The 17,219-nt window shown below is 41.8% G+C and overlaps 1 protein-coding gene across 3 annotated transcripts in view; it reads right to left on the bottom strand.

Annotated features, from left to right (window-relative positions):
- Positions 1-8,610: 8,610 nt before the first annotated feature.
- C11H12orf56 (chromosome 11 C12orf56 homolog) overlaps positions 8,611-17,219 on the bottom strand; it is a 122,472-nt gene continuing 113,863 nt past the window's right edge. Inside the window, exon 13 of one of the 3 annotated variants that reach the window (XM_077953043.1) lies at positions 8,611-9,689. In XM_077953043.1, coding sequence (XP_077809169.1) covers positions 9,320-9,689 — 370 coding nt within the window. In that variant the 3' untranslated portion in view covers positions 8,611-9,319. 3 annotated transcript variants of the gene reach the window in all.

A 17,219-nucleotide genomic window follows, 5' to 3' on the forward strand; every position in this document is an offset into this window, starting at 1 on the left:
CCATAGAGTACTACAAAGATGACTTTAGGCAATCCAAGGAAGAGACATTTTTAAAAATTTTGTAGGCCAGGCGCAGTGACTCACGCCTATAATCCCAGCACTTTGGGAGGCCGAGGTGGGTGGATCATGAGGTCAGGAGATTGAGACCATCCTGGCTAACACGGTGAAACGCTGTCTCTACTAAAAATACAAAAAGTTAGCCAGGTGTGGTGGTGGGCGCCTGTAGTCCCAGCTACTCAGGAGGCTGAGGCAGGAGAATGGTGTGAACCGGGGAGGCGGAACTTGCAGTAAGCCGAGATCATGCCACTGCACTCCAGCCTGGGTGACAGAGCAAGACTCTGTCTCAAAAAATAAAATAAAAAATTTTTTTAAAATGTTGTATGTTTATTTTTTAAAGTACATTACAAATATGCCCATACGGCCAGGCATGGTAGCTAACACCTGTAATCCCAACACTTTTAGGAGGCTGAGGCAGGAGCATCGCTTGAGCCCAGGAGTTCAAGACCAGCCTGGGCAATATAGTGATACTTTATCTCTACAAAAAAAAATTTTTTTTCAATTAACCAAGCATAGTGGCATGTGCCTGTAGTCCCAGCTACTCAGGAGGTTAAGTAGGGAGGATTGCTGGAGCCCCAAAAATTGAGGCTGCAGTAAGCTGAGATTGTGCCACTGTACTCCAGCCTGGGCAACAGAGTGAGATGCTGTCTAAAAAGAAAAAGAAAAGAAAAGAAAAAGAAAAGAAAAAAAATGGGCCCGGCATGGTAGCTCACCGTATAATCCCAGCACTTTGAGAGGCTGAGGCAGGCGGATCACTTGAGGTCAGGAGTTTGAGACCAGCCTGGCCAACATGGTGAAACCCCATCTCTACTCAAAATACAAAAGTTAGCCAGGTGTGGTCGCACACGCCTGTAATCCCAGCTACTCGGGAGGCTGAGGCATGAGAATCGCTTGAACCCAGGAGGCAGAGTTTGCAGTGAGCTGAGATTGTGTCACTGTACTCCAGTCTGGGTGACAAAGCAAGACTCTGCCTCAAAAACAAAAAAAAAAAAACACACACACACACAAGTAATTTAAAACTTTATACCTAGAACACCAAATCTGTGATTTCCCAGGTATTCTTTAGGACAAGGCTAAGGTAGGTACAAATATTGGGAAATTATTGAGTAATATTAGGAAAATATTGAGAAAAACACTGAATAAATCTGTATTGAGTACTATTATACAGATGATATGGCAAAGATTTTAAAGGTTGTATTCAAATAATTTAGAAAACTTAACTTACTGGAACGTAAATTCTTGACAACAGAGACCCAGTTTTATTTATTTTTCTATATCCTAAGCGTCGAACAAAGTCAGAATAGATGCTTATTGAATCTCTTTCTCTCTGGGGCAGAGAGATCTCTGAAAATCATATGAAACCTCCTAAACCTTCTGACAGATAACTTAAAATATCTTAAAAGACCTTTTCCCCACACCGAGTGCTCATGCCTGGGACAAATGATACATTTTCCTCTCTTCCTTCCCTGCCCATTATGACAAGTTGCCCCAGCTGGGGCTTCATAGATATTAAATAGTGCTAATAATAGTCATCCTCTGAAGGAATAAGGACTTGAGATTGCCAAGATGATCTTTTTTGCTGCAACAAACCAATCTCAGCATATTTCAGTTTGTATGCCACTTTTGTTCTTGGATATGGTCCAACACACACACACACACGAACATACACTTTCTCTCAAAACACTTTATTAGAGAAATATTTCTCAATCTCCTTAAAAATCATTATTTCATTCCATCTTTTCATCATTGTTAACACCAAACCATTTGAAGTCACGTTGGCAACTGGATTTCATCTTGAGACTTGTCATTGAGGAATCATTTTGTTGTGTAGCAATCCCTATTCACAACGTCAGCCAAATTATGTCATGTGATTGCAAAACTGCTGTCCTGTCTTCCAGCTTTTCTCAGTAAATTTGACTCTTTGAGAAGCTTCCTATCCTAAAATGACCTTATATGCTCTCGTATCTCAGGGGATCCTAATTGTGATGAAATCTTTCTCTTTGTTTCCTTTCTTATAGCCTGTGTTTTGAGGTGGTGTTTCAGGGGTGTGGGAGTAGGGGAACTATTGAGGTCTGAGTCACAAAAGGAGATCTGAACAAGATGAAGTTCAGTTGGGCCCTCAAAGCTTCACTCATATTGGACTAGATATGCTTCCTGAGAGAAGTCTCTGAAAGTTCTGTAAATGACATTGACCCCTTTATTTCCTAACTCCTACTGTTAAGGCACAGGTCTTTACTGATCTTAAAACCCTAGGCCAGGATGGCTGTAACCAGGGTGTATAACCTTATATTTTATTGTCCACATGAGGATACATTTTAAAATTTCAATAATTTGGGGGGCACAGGTGGTTTTTGGTTACATGGATGAGTTCCTTAGTGGTGAATTTTGAGATTTTAGTGCACCTGTCCCCCAGACAGTGTACACTGTACTCAATATGTAGTCTTTTATCCATCCCCCCATCCAACTACCCCCCACCCCATCCCCAAAGTCCATTATATCACTCTGTATGTCTTTGTGTCCAAATGAGGACACTTTTGAAAGTGAAAGTGGGTGCTAGGGAAAAGCGACGTAAGCCAGGGCCCACACAGGCAAACCATGCTGTCAGGTCAACATACCTACAACACTTCGAGCCCCTTATCCTCTATTAGCGAGGTCAAATTGGGGTCTGTAGATTTTCTTTTTCTTTTTTGTTTTTTTTCATTGTTGTTGTTGTTGTTGAGATAAGGTCTTGTTCTGTTCACCCAGGCTGGAGTGCAGTGGCACAAACATGGCTCACTGCAGCCTCTACCTCCCAGGCTCAAGTGATCCTCCCTCCTCAGCCCCCAACCCAAGTAGCTGGGACTACAGACATACTCCACCATATCTGGCATTTTTGTTTTTTGTTTTCTTGGGTTTTGCCAAGTTGTCTAGGCTGGTCTCAAACTTCTGGCTCAAGTGATCCGCCCACCTCAGCCTCCCAAAGTGCTGGGATTACAAGTGTGAGCCACCATGCTTGGCCTAGATTTCAACTTGAAAGTCTGTGAGGTGGCTGGGAATGGTGGCTCACACCTGTAATCCCAGCACTTTAGGAGGCTGAGGCGGGTGGATCGCGTGAGCTCAGAAGTTCAACACCAGCCTGGGCAACATAGTGAGACCTCGTCTCTATTTATTTTTTAAATAAATAATAATTTTTAAAAAAGAGAAAGTCTGTGGGGTTTATTGGATAATTTAAAGTTTTATTTTCATTTCAATAAAATGCTTGTGATTTAAAGTGCCTGTGTTTGCATTATTTACATTGATCCAATGTTTGTCCCTAAATGGGAGAACTTTGTCCCTGGCCAAAGAGAGAACAGAGGTAGACTTTTCCATAGTGAAATGTTCAAGCCAAGTGAAAGACAAAAAGATGCATGGCCTGTAAATAAAGACTTGTAGTGTTTCAGAAAGAGAAAAGTGGAACATGATCACAGAAGGATGCTGAATTCGAGAGTATATTGTAGCATTTTACTATACTCACTTTGCAAAAAGAAACGTATTTTCAGGAAAACATCATGCCTCATAGTGATATTAATTTGCATTAATTTAATAAACTTTTAGATTATAAATTTGTTGATTTTATAAGAATACAAGTTTTCTTACATGTACATTTATGTTAGTATGTATTATAGAAGCAGGACAGCAAAAATGATTTAATTTTGAAGGTTTGCAGAAATTTTTATTTATTTATTTTTTTTGTTGTTGTATAGAAGTGGGGTCTCACTATGATGCACAGGCTGGTCTCAGACTCCTGGGCTCAAGTGATCCTGCCACCTCAGCCTCCCAAAGTGCTGGGATTGCAGGCATGAGCCACCACGCCCGGCCTGCAGGAATTTTTAAAGTATAAGAATCAGTGCTGATACAATACCAAAAGCATAAGTAATAAAAGGAAGAATAGACACATGAGACTACATCAAACTAAACAGCTTCCATGCAGCAAAAGAAATAACCAACAGAGTGAAAAGGCAACCTATGGAATGAGAGAAAATGTTTGCAAACCATATATATGATAAGGGGTTAATATCCAAAATATATAAGAAACTCATTTAATTTAATAGCAAAAATACAAATAACCTGATTCGAAAATGGGCAAAGACCCTGAATAGACATTCCTCCAAAGCAGACTTACAAATAGCCAACAGGTTTATAAAAAGATACCCAGAGCCAGTCATGGTGGCTCATGCCTGTAATCCCAACACTTGGGAGGCTGAGGCAGGCAGATCGCTTGAGCCCAGAAGTTCAAGACCAGCCTGGGCAACATAGTGAGGCCTTGTCTCTACAAAACAAAAACTTTTTAAAAATTAGGTTGTGGTGGCACACACATGTAGTCCAGCTACTCGGGAGGCTGAGGTGGATTGCTTGAGCTCAGGAGATCAAGACTGCAGTAGGCCATACTCCAGCATGGGTGACAAAGCAAGACTCTGTCTCAAATACACACACACACGCACACACACACACACACGATGCCCAGTGTCACTAATCATCAGGGAAATGAAAGTCAAAACTACAGTGAGATATCACCTCACACTTGTTAGTATGGCCATTACCAAAACTACATAAGTGTTGAGGATATGGAGAAATTTGAACATGTGTATACTGTTGGTGGGAATGTAAAATGCTACAGCCATATGGAAAACAGTACGAAAGTTTCTCCAAAAAATTAAAAATTGAACTGTTGTATGATCTAGCAATACCACTTCTGGTATTTATCCAAAATAATTGAAAACGGGATCTTGAAAAGATATTCATACTCCCATATTCATTGCTGTGTTATTTACAATAGCCAAGAGGTAGAAAAAAACTGAATGTCCATCAGTGGATGAATGGATAAAGAAAATGTGATATATACACACAATGGAATATTATTCAGCAGAGCTGTCCTGCAAGATCTGCCATTATTTATAACATTGTTTCTATGGGGAAATTATTCTGTCTTCCACATAACTGACCTACAAATGAAGGTCTTAAAAAGAGAAGGAAATCCTGTCATATGCTGCAAGAAGAGTTTGGAAGGCATTATGCTAAGTGAAATAAGCCCATCTCAAAAACAACACTAACAACAACACTGCCTGATTCTTCTTACATGAGGCATCTAAAGGAGTCAAACTCATACAAACTAGAATGGTGTTTTTGGAGAGGGGAAAATTAGTTGCAATTTGATGGGTATAGGATTTCAGTCATGCTAGATGAGACATTTCTAGAGATATGCTGTACAACAATGTGCATATACTTAACAATCATGTACATTTAAAATTTTGTTAAGAGGGTACATCTCAATATGCGTTTTTCACAGTTAAAAAAAAAATCAATATTCCATAGGTTAGACCAGTTTTGCCTTTCTTTCTCTTCGTAATCCAACTATGCCCTCTGGTGGTGATAGTTGCTAATAGAAGTAAAATAACTACTCCTTTATATCCTTTCCGAATTCATTTTGTAGGTCAGCTGTGTGGAAGACAGAATAATTTCCCGTAGAAACAAAGTTGTAAACGATGGCAGATGTTGCAGGACAACCCACCAAAACCCATATAAATCTTACTTGAAATAGTATTGAGAGTAGCCCTATGTCGCTTGATTTACACCCTCCTTCCTCCACCCCACCCTCCTTGTTGGCAAAACAAATGAAAAATCCCATATTCACAGTCACTGTCACTGCTACTCTGTCCCCATCACCATCAGATATAGAAAGAGGAAAGAGAAGGGAAGAGGATTCGTGCTTCGGCCAAATCTAACATCTTTATGTATAGGCATACCTTCTGTCCTGAAACCCCACACCCATCCTGGGGCCTTCAAAGGAGTGGACCACCTAGAAGGAAACTTAAAGGTCCTCTTTGCCTCTTTCAGAATCTTGGGGCAAATATTAAGGAGATCTTGCATTCTTTTCTCTTGCTTAGCCCGTAGTCCTTAGCTCTCCAGGGCTTCACCATGTTGCCCAGGCTGGTCTTGAGCTCCTGAATTCAAGCAATCCACCTGCCCCGGCTTCCCAAAGTGCTGGGATTACAAGTGTGAGCCACTGTGCCCAGCCAGTAATTCCAAAGTCAAAGTCACCAGAGTCTCCAGAGTCAAAATCACCTTCTAAGTAGATGGCAACAAAAAAGAAAAAGACCAGAAAAAATAAAATGGAAAAAAAAAAAAGAAAAAACTCTTCCACCCAAGGTCTACTCATGCCTGGAAATCTCTACAATGTATAACCAATAAACCTCCAAAGACCTTGTCTTTTCCCAGCTTTATAAAACTTTCCCCCAGTCCCTTCTAGGGGCTGGCTGGAAGAAGGAAGAGATGAGGGATGGAACAATCCCAGACGAGCTGGTGTACGTCATATTCCATTAATGCTTGATTGTCTTTTTTTTTTTTTTTTTGAGACAGAGTCTCACTTTGTCACCCAGGCTGGAGTACAGTGGCATGACCTTGGCTCACTGCAACCTCCGCCTTCCGGGTTCAAGTGATTCTCCTGTCTCAGCCTCCCGAGTAGCTCCGATTACAGGCACGCACTGCCACACCCGGCTAATTTTTGTATTTTAGTAGAGACGGGGTTTCACCATGTTGGCCAGGCTGGTCTCAAACTCCTGACCTCAAGTGATCTGCCCGCCTCAACCTCCCAAAGTGCTGGGATTACAGGGTGAGCCACCTCACCTGGCCCAATGCTTGATTTTCTTATGTGCCCAACTATTGTTTGTGCTGTATGATTCCCAGGGCCTCTCCCCAGGAAGGGACAAGAATGACATGGACCCTGCTGTATGTAAACACATTTTTGTTGTTGCTGTTATTTGGTTGGTTGGTTAGACAGGGTATCAATCTGTCTCCCAGGATAGAGTGCAATGGCACCATCATAGCTCACTAAATCCCATTTCTAAGGAACTAGAAAACTGTGGAATATTATCAAATCCATTCAAAGTGACAAGAGGAAAAAAATCTATATTCTGATTTTAGTGATATAGGAAAAAAGATCTGGAAGAGCATATAGACAAGTAAAAACACTTGGATTGTTTAGAATGACCTGATGTTGGTGCATTATTTAATTTGGAATTACCAGCCAAGAGCAGCAGCTCACACTTGAAATCCCAGGACTTTGGGAAGCTGAGGTGGGCAGATCACTTGATTCCAGGAGTTCAAGACCAGCCTGGGCAACATGGTGAAACCCTGTCTCTACAAAAAAACCAAAAAAAACAAAAATTACCTGGGCATGGTGGCACATGCCTGTAGTCCTAGCTACTCAAGGGGCTGAGATGGGAGGATTGCTTTAGCCCAGAAAGTCGAGGCTGCAGTGAGCTGAGATCGTACCACTGCACTCCATGCACTCTAGCCTGCGTGAGAAAGCAAGACCCTGTCTCAAAAAAAAAAAAAAAAATAGTAACTTCGAATTACCCAAACATTGGTATAATGCATAATTTTGTTTAATAATAAATGAAAATATTGACTGTTTTATATTGTCAAAATGCAAAACTACAAAACTTAAGAGGCTTAATACAACCCTTTATTGTATCTCACAATTCTGTGGATGGGATGGGCAGTTCTTCTACAGGTCTCACTTGGGTTTCCCACATGTTTGCTGGGAAAGGGCAGCTGGTGCTCTTCTGTGTGGTTTCTCCATGCCTATGATGTCATCCTCCAAGGCCTCTCTACATGGTGGCTTGGAAACAGAAGCTGCCAGACCCAGACCATCTTAAAGTCTGGGGCAGAAATCCTAGAACTTTACTTCCTCCACATTCTTCTGGTCAGAATATCACAGTCTCAGCCCAGATGACAGCAGTCCAGATGAGAGCAGAAGGGACACAAACTTCACCTTTTTGAGACAGGGTTTCATTCCTGTCGCCCCAGGCTGGAGTGCAGAGGCATGATCTTGGCTCAGTGCAACCTCCGCCTCCCAGGTTCAAGCGATTCTCTTGCTTCAGCCTCCTAAGTAGTTGGGACTACAGGCGTGTGCCACCGTGCCCGGCTAATTTTTGTATTTTTAGTAGAGACAGGGTTTTGCCATGTTGCTCAGGTGATCCCAAACTCCTGATCTCAGGTGATCTGCCCATCTCAGCCTCCCAAAGTGCTAGGATTATAGGCGTGAGCCACTGCACCTGGGCAAAGTTCACCTCTTGATGGGAGGAGTAATATGCAAATATAGTGAGGGATGGTATTGTTTGGAACATGTTTGGAGATCAGCTATGACTTTGACTTTTTTTAAAACCATACTGATGCTGGGTGTGGTGGCTCACACCTGTAATCCCAGCACTTTGGGAGGCCGAGACAGGCAGATCACTTGAGGTCAGGAGTTCGAGACCAGCCTGGCCAACATGGTGAAACCCTGTCACTACTAAAAATACAAAAAGAATATTAGCCAGGCATGGTGGTGAGCACCTGTAATCTCAGCTACTCGGGAGGCTGAGGCAGGAGAATTGCTTGAACCTGGGAGGCAGAGGTTTCAGTAAGCTGAGATCACACCACTGCACTCCAGCCTAGGCAACAGAGTGAGACTCCATCTCAAACAAACAAACAAACAAACAGAGAAAACAAAACCATACTGAAATCTTAAGCCAGTAATTAATCCTCATCTAATTTGTGTTTTATTAGTCCATTTATTGCTTCAGCGTAGATGAAACACTTTGTGCCAGGCACCATTCCGGTTACTGAGGATAAAGTATTGAACAAGGCCTGGCGCGGTGGCTCAAGCCTGTAATCCCAGCACTTTGGGAGGCCGAGACGGGCGGATCACGAGGTCAGGAGATCGAGACCATCCTGGCTAACACGGTGAAACCCCGTCTCTACTAAAAAATACAAAAAAGTAGCCAGGCGAAGTGGTGGGCGCCTGTAGTCCCAGCTACTCGGGAGGCTGAGGCAGGAGAATGGCGTAAACCTGGGAGGCGGAGCTTGCAGTGAGCTGAGATCCGGCCACTGCACTCCAGCCTGGGCGACAGAGCGAGACTCCGTCTCAAAAAAAAAAAAAAAAAAGTATTGAACAAGACAAAGAAGGGTCAAACCCTCATGGAGCTTACATCCTGAAATTCTCACATTGCAAAGAATAAGCAAGTAAACAAAAAACGTTAAAAGGTAATGTAGGTGGGTGGGATGCTACTGTAGAGTGATCAAAGAAGCTCTTTGAAGTGACAGCTGAAGATCAGGAATAAAATATTTACTAGTACAAATTTCCAGGGCCTGAAAGAGCTTGGGGTGTTTATTTGAAGGAATAGCACAAAGGCCAATGTGTTTGGGGAGTAGCAAATGAGGAGGAGAATGATTTGGATTAGGTCACAGAGATAATCATGGGTCAGGTCATTGAGGGCCTTGAAGGCCGTGGTAAGGACGTGGGATTTACTCCTGGATAATGGAAAGCAGTGCAAAGATTTAAATTCATTGGCCAGGTGCGGTGGCTCATGCCTGTAATCCCAGCACTTTGGAAGGTCAAGGACGGCGGATTACCTGAGGTCAGGAGTTCGAGACCAGCCTGGCCAACATGGTGAAACCCCGTCTCTACTAAAAATACAAAAATTAGCTGGGCATGGTGGCAGGTGCCTGTAATCCCAGTTACTCGAGAGGCTGAGACAGGAGAATCGCTTGAACTCAGGAGGTGGAGGTTGCAGTGAGCCGAGATCGCACCATTGCACTCCAGCCTGGGCAATAAGAGTGAAACTCTGACTCTAAAAGAAAAAAAAAAAAAAAGATTTAAATTCATTACCTCAGAAGTTATATTGATTTCCATGTTCAAAAGACAACTGTCCCTTTAGAAAATGGATTGTAGGGGTCAAAAGTGACTAAATAGGCTATTACAGTAGGTGCTGGAGATTCAAACTAGGGTAATAGCCATAATTATGAGAAGTCAGTAGATCAGGAATATATCTTGAAGAAACTGCCAGTAAGCACTGATGGGTTACATTTGCGGAATAAAGAGAAGGGAGGAAACAGATCTCTCAGGTTTCTCTTTTGAGTAGTAGAGTGAATGGAGTGCCATTCACTTAGATGGAGAGACTAGTGGAAGAACAGACTTTTACTGTCACATAAGGCAATCAAGAAAATTAATTCCATTCTGAACATGTTTAGGTATGTTATAACCACACAATAATTTGTAAGTGAACTCTATGACTTGATGTATGGTTTATGCAAATCTGTGCAAGAATAAGCCATGCTGTAACAAAGTGTCAAACTACTTGGGAAATGAGAATAAACTATATACTGTATATTTAAAGTACAAGGTCACTAAGCAAGTGAGTGTTTCTGTTAAGATAATAGCTACCGTTTATTGAGGGCTTGCTGTTTATTTGAACCATACGGAATTGCAGATCCCAACATTTTTGGACTTGAAAATGACAATGCTGTATGAGTCATCCTAATATATAGTAACCATAGAATTAGATGTTTATGTACGAATTAATTAATATTCACAAAAACCCTTAAGGTAGGCTTCTTACTATCTTATAGTTTACAAAATAAAGGTGCTGGAAGATTTAAAATAACCCGCCAAAAGTCTGATGACAAGTAAGAACAAGGTCTGACATAGCATCTTATCCCAAAAGTAACACTACCCAGATTTCTAGCCAAGGAATCATGTTGCCTTCCCCAAAATGACAAAAGCTTCAGATTCACAAGGCACGGAAATACAGAGAAGTGCTTAGTCTGACTACATGGAGAATGGCTGTCTCCCTACTATCGATACCCAAATTCAAGTTGACCTTACAAGCCTGTACTGCATTTATTTTATTTTATTTTTTATTTATTTTTTGAGATGAAGTCTCGCTCTGTTGCCTAGGCTGGAGTGCAGTGGTGTAATCTCAGCTCACTGCAACCTCTGCCTCCTGGGTCAAGTGATTCTCCTGCCTCAGCCTCCCAAGTAGCCGGGATTACAGGTGCTGCCACCACACCCAGCTAATTTTTGTATTTTTAGTAGAGACAGGGCTTCACCATACTGGCCACACTGGGCTCAAACTCCTGACCTCTAGTGATCTGCCCACCTCGGCCTCCCAAAGTGTTGGGATTACAGGCGTGAGCCACCATGCCCAGCCTGTACTGCATTTTAGAAGCAAATCCAGTGAACAAAGAGCAATCAGATAGTAATTTAACACTATCAAGCGTTGTTCAAAAATTCCCACCATGAACCTGGCATGCTGGCATGTTCCTGTAGTCTCAGCTACTCGAGAGGCCGAGGCAGGAGGATTGCCTGAGCCCAGGAGTTTGAGGCTGTGGTGTGCTGTGATCTCACCTATGAGTAGCTGTTGCACTGCAGCCTGGCCAATATAGCAAGACCCCATCTCAAGAAAAAAAAAACATCAAATTTATCTCATCAAGAATTTTCAGCTTCTCTTCCATATTTATCACTGAACCTCTCTAATTTGCAAATATGTTAAATATAAAACAAGTGGTTCTAGCCTCAGAAAAAATATAATGGCACGGATTGAAGCTTAGCAGCCAACAAGCTTTCAGTATGCTTATCAGCTGCCTTATAGCATATTTATTAATGTCCTCTCAAGCATTTCCATACAAAATTAAAAGTGTTACCACCAGTGAGTTAGATTCAATATGAAATTATGTAAAATACGCTATCAGTTGTAAGAACTTCAGGCTTTTCCCTCTTTAAACAGTAGCTAGAATATCTAGATTTCAGTAAAAATCAAGAAAGTTGGCCAGGTGCGGTGTCTCATGCCTGTAATCCTAGCACTTTGGGAGGCCAAAGCGGGCAGATCACTTGACGTCAGGAGTTCGAGACCAGCCTGGCCAACATAATGAAACCATCTATACTAAAAACACAAAAATTAGCTGGGCATGGTGGCACGTGCCTGTAATCCCAGCTACTTGGGAGGTTGAGGCAGGAGAATCACTTGAGCCCGGGAGGTGGAGGTTGCAGTGAGCCAAGATTGCACCATTGCACTCTAACCTGGGGGACAAGAGCGAAACTCAAAAAAAAAAAAAAGAAAAGAAAAGAAATTCTTATCTTCTCTAACACTACCTGTGAATCCGTTTGGAACTCTGTAAGTAAAGAATGGCTATTTCAGTTTGGTCACTTAGTAATTACCTGTTCAAGTCAAAGGCTGAAAAAAGTTTAGGAACTAAAAAGCTTTCTGTCTACCGTTGGAAAGAGTATTTTCCATATAGATTTTCCATTGATGGCGCCAATTAGAGCCAACACTCTTTCCCGGTGGTAAGCAGTGAAAATAGTCACTTGTCAGGCCAGGCGCGGTGGCTCACACCTGTAATCCCAGCACTTTGGGAGGCTGAGGTCGGTGGATCACCTGAGGTCAGGAGTTCAAGACCAACCTGGCCAACATGGTGAAACCCCATCTCTACTAAAAATACAAAAAAATTGCCAGGCATGGTGGTGGGCGCCTATAATCCCAGCTACTTGGGAGGATGAGGCAGCAGAATTGCTTGAACCTGGGAGGCGGAGTTTGCAGTGAGCCGAGGTCGCGCCATTGCACTCCAACCTGGGCAACAAGAGCGAAACTCAGTCTCAAAAAAAAAAAAAATTTTTTTTAAATGAATCTGTTCTCCAGTGCTCTATAGATCAGGGGTTCTATGAGTATAGTGGCTGGTCCTCAGATTGGTTTAAAAAAATAAGGCAATACTCACCTAGCTTTGTTAGGTTTAACAATATATACCCCAAGTCCTTACTGCAAGTTAGACACCATGCTGTGTGCTAAAGCATTTATGTTTTCATTTAAATCTCCTAACACCCTATGCAATAGGTTATATTGTCTTTGCTTTAACTGCAGCTTGCAAATATTAGTAACTTCCTAAGGTCCAAAACTAGTGCAGAACTGGAATTTAAACCATTTTGGCCTCAAAACCAGTGTTCTTACCCCCTATTATATATAGATGAAATTTTAAAATTATAAGTATATATAATTACATATAATCTCTATATATTATTTACATATATTTTTTAAATTATTTTATATTTTTATTTTTTTTAATTCATTTTTTGAGATGGAGTCTCACTCTGTAGCCCAAGCTGGAGTGCAATGGCACTATCTTGGCTCATTGCAACCTCCGCCTCCTGGGTTCAAGTGAGTCTCGTGCCTCAGCCTACCCCGATTAGCTGGGACTACAGGTTTATGCCACCACACCCGGCTAATTTTTTATTTTAGTAGAGACAGGGTTTCACCATGTTGTCCATTGTGGTCTTGAACTCCATTGCTCAGGCTATCCACCTACCTTGGCCTCCCAAAGTGTTGGCATTGCAGGCGTGACCCACTGTGCCCAGCCTATTTACATATATATTTTATTTATTTATTTATTTATTTATTTATTTATTTATTTATTTTGAGGCGGAGTCTTGCTCTGTCACCCAGGCTGGAGTACAGTGGTGCGATCTTGGCTCACTGCAACCTCCGCCTCCCAGGTTCAATTGATTCTTCAGCCTCAGCCTCCTGAGTAGCTGGGACTACAGGCACACGCTACCACACCCGGCTGATTTTTGTATTTTTAGTAGAGATGGGGTTTCACCATTGCTGGCAAGGCTGGTCTCGAAATCCTGACCTTGTGATCCACTAACTTCAGCCTCCCAAAGTGCTAGGATTACAGGCATGAGCCACAGTGCCTGGCCTACCTATATTTTTAAATGGTAGAGCTGATGACTGTGGGAGTAGATAGGGGTGGTAAATGTCAATGCTTGTATTATAAAGGTGGCCAAAGGGTTTAGAATCTCGACCCTGGCTTGAAAACTGTCCATGTGTACTTGTCTTTTTGGCAAGCCTTTGAATTCTTAAAAAGTTATTTATGTGATCTTCATAGTCAAATTTGTCTACAATCAGATTTCTTGAAAAATAATTATTTTGTAGGTGAGGTCAATATTTAGTTAAAATGTTAAATGTATCTGAGCACTAATAGAGATGGATCATTCTGTGATTTTTCTTGCCTTTGACAACAATGCAAACAAAAAGCACACAACAGAAAAGAATAGTGGTTGGCTAATCCTTCAAATTACTAGTTTCTGGTCCCAGACTGTGCAAATGAATAGACAAGAGTTATACAGAGTAGACTGAAGAAAATCAGGGTGACAAATGTTCAACTATTAGCTCTCCAAAAAACCACTGACTTTAGCCCAACATGAAAAGATCCGGATATATTTTGACAGAGCTTTTGCTCCCAGAGATTAAATAAAGTAAGATCCCGGGGCAAAGAGACGAGTGGGAGAGGAGGCAGAAATCACATGGGAGAGACACCCCAAGCCCTCACCAGAGCCTGCACAGCTACTAGCCCAGATCCAGGGCACCGCTTAGAAGCTGAGGCAGAACTGAATTGATCCTCTCGTTGTCATCCTGTGGGTTCACCAGTACATTCTTTGTCCAGTTTGAGGTGATTCTTGCCTGTGTTCCAAGAATCTTTTCATATTCCTTTGATTGACCATCTCTTGAAAATAATCCCCCATCTAACAGCCAGGACACTCAAAAACACCATTTTGCTCCTCTTTCTGCCCCCAAAATGGAGGGTAGAAAACTTGGACTCTTCATTGGTTAATGAAGGAAAAGGCCTGGACACTTTATGGGGTGATGGCTGGTGACAGCTGAAAGGGAAACTTTCAGGATTACTTGAAGTTAGTGCGAAATCATCCACTGAGCTGAGATAGCAGAGAAACACACTACTCCATTTCAGAGTATGAAATGTCTTGTCACAGGCAGAGAATGTTAGAGCTGGAAGGGAACTTGAGAACATCGGCCCCACCCTTCCACATAGCAGAGGAAGCCCAGGAAGAAACAGATATGGCCTGGAAAGGGGGCCTGACTTGCTTGAAGTCAAATAGCTGGTCATTTGGCTTTGTCAGAACCAGGAATAAAATGTCCTAGTAATTATCTCCACTGCCCAACACAGGCAAATCTGGCTTAGGAACTCTTTCTTTGGAAGTTGATTTTTCTCTGATCCTGCCTCAAGTCATAATAAGTTGAATGGAGAGTCCAGTTTCTATGTTCTTAGAAGTCCAAATTCAACACCTCACAGTGATGCCAAAGTTAAGTATTTGTGGAATTAAATTAGTTTATGGCATAAAATATAGTAAAGACAAGTTTTTAAATAGTTGTGGGAGAGCCATAACTGCTCATGGAAAATTTGTCTTTCATAGAGACTCTATGGGACTACACAAATTAGCCTACACATGCCTGAAACAGAGTGGCACCACGCACTTAATTTTGTTGAAGTCCAAGCTTCTTTACCTATGATAAAAGAGGAAGTGACATTCTATACAGCTATGCCTGTGTTCTGCTCATTCTTCCAGGAATACTTTTGTCACTAGAATTTGTACAGGTGAAGGAGGAGGGTGTCATCCTATTGCTCGGCATTTCTCATATAATCACTCTGTAGCTTATACTCCCCACAACAGTTTATCTCAGGATATTTCATGGCTTCACGCCATCCACCATTATTACACCAGAGAAACTCACCAGATTATATTTTCTGTATTCACTCTTCATAGGCTTCTGTTCCCTTGATAGATTTTTGTCTTAGAAACTTTTTTTCTTGAGAAACACTAATGTTTAGCACCATTTTATGTATGCAAGAGTGGATGTAGGTTTCTTTGTAGCAGATTTTAAAACTCTGGCATCCAGCCCTGGTGGTTTCTGGTGCAGAAACTGAGAGACCCTTTGGTGTTCTACCTGGAGGAGTGGCTGGCGGACGAGATCTTGGGTGAGTGACCCTAGGCCCAGACAAAGCTGTAATTCTAGAAATGGCGTGGATGCACCAAGCCCTGCTGGTGGTAGACATAGTGGGCTCCAAGAACCTAGTCGAAATCATGGTTTTTGGGTGGCTCTGTGTACAGAATCGGGTGAAGAGCATGCTCCTGTCCCTGGCATGGTTTCACCAAAGACACTGTGCCCGAGCTGAGAAGATAAAACACCTTGAGAAGAACTTGAATGCCCGTGCCTCAGGCCCTCACACTCCCCAGCATCCTATTGCTTAAGGCAACAGAACTATTGTTAGGAGCATTTTGAGAACTTTCTTGCTTTTGCTGCTAAGGTTGAAGAGAAGCAAGTGTAGCATTCCTAAATCCCTGCATTCCTTTTTCCTGTGTCTTGATGGATAGTGGTTTATTTTGTGGCAAGAGTGAGTTTGAAGAACTACTCTAATAGAGAAATGGCTCTTTTGCCCAATGGTATAATGATCTTTGCACACTTATAATAAAGCAAATTTATTTTTAAAAATTTTAAACTTCTCATAGAGAGGTATTGATGGAACATTCAATTAAAATCTTTGTTTATAGGACTCAGAGATAGCCAGATATTAAACAAATCAAAAAGTGTTTCTCGTGAATATCAAGTTGACTCTTGATTAACATTTTATACTCTTATTAACATTGTGTACATTGTTTCTATTCAACCAATTTCAGAACTTCATGAAAAAGTTGAGTGGTATGTTGAGTAATGGGGTAACACAATGGGAGCCTTTTCTGCAAGGCTGGCATGTGAATAAAGTACCTGCAAATCATAAAAAGAAACAAAATAGAGAGCTTTAAAACCAAGAATTTTCACATTGGTCGCATGGGTACATTCACACTCACTGGCTAGGGTTGTTGGGTGTGGGAGTCTAAGCCACAAGACTTGGGCAGCATTTTCAGCCCTCCAATCTCCCTCATTTGTGACCTAGAAAATCTCTGACATGTGGACTGTCCTCACCACAGTATGAGCAGAGGCTCCTGCTTCTTGGTTTATCAGGCAATGCACAGTGAGGAGTTGAAATGAAAGGGTCGAGCTGTGGTGACTACTAGGGCCAAGTCAAGAAGGAAGAGTAGAGCTCATCCCCACGGCCTCAATAAAAGCCTAGGAATGGCCAGAGGAAGAGGCAAAAATGAGAAGGCCTTCAATCATCGCCTTGGATGACTTAAAAGAATGGGTCTCAACCCTGAGTGCACACTGGAATCACCTGGAGAGCTTTATCTTTAAAATCCCGTGGCCCTGGTACCATCCCAGACAAATGGAAACAGAATTTCTACATGTGACACCTGGTTATCAGTATTTTTTTTTAATAGGTTGAATATCTCTTATCCAAAATGATTGCAATCAGATGTGTTTTGGATTTCAGATTTTTTCAAATTTTGGAGTATCTGCATTATACTTAATGGTTGAGCATCCCTAATATGAACATGTAAAATCTGAAGTGCTACAATGAGCATTTACTTTGAGCATCATGTTGGTGTTCAAATGATTTCAGATTTTGGAACATTGCAAATTTTGGATTTTTGGTTTAGG

The sequence above is a fragment of the Macaca mulatta genome, chromosome 11, assembly GCF_049350105.2.
Source record: "Macaca mulatta isolate MMU2019108-1 chromosome 11, T2T-MMU8v2.0, whole genome shotgun sequence".
Classification (NCBI taxonomy): domain Eukaryota; kingdom Metazoa; phylum Chordata; class Mammalia; order Primates; family Cercopithecidae; genus Macaca; species Macaca mulatta.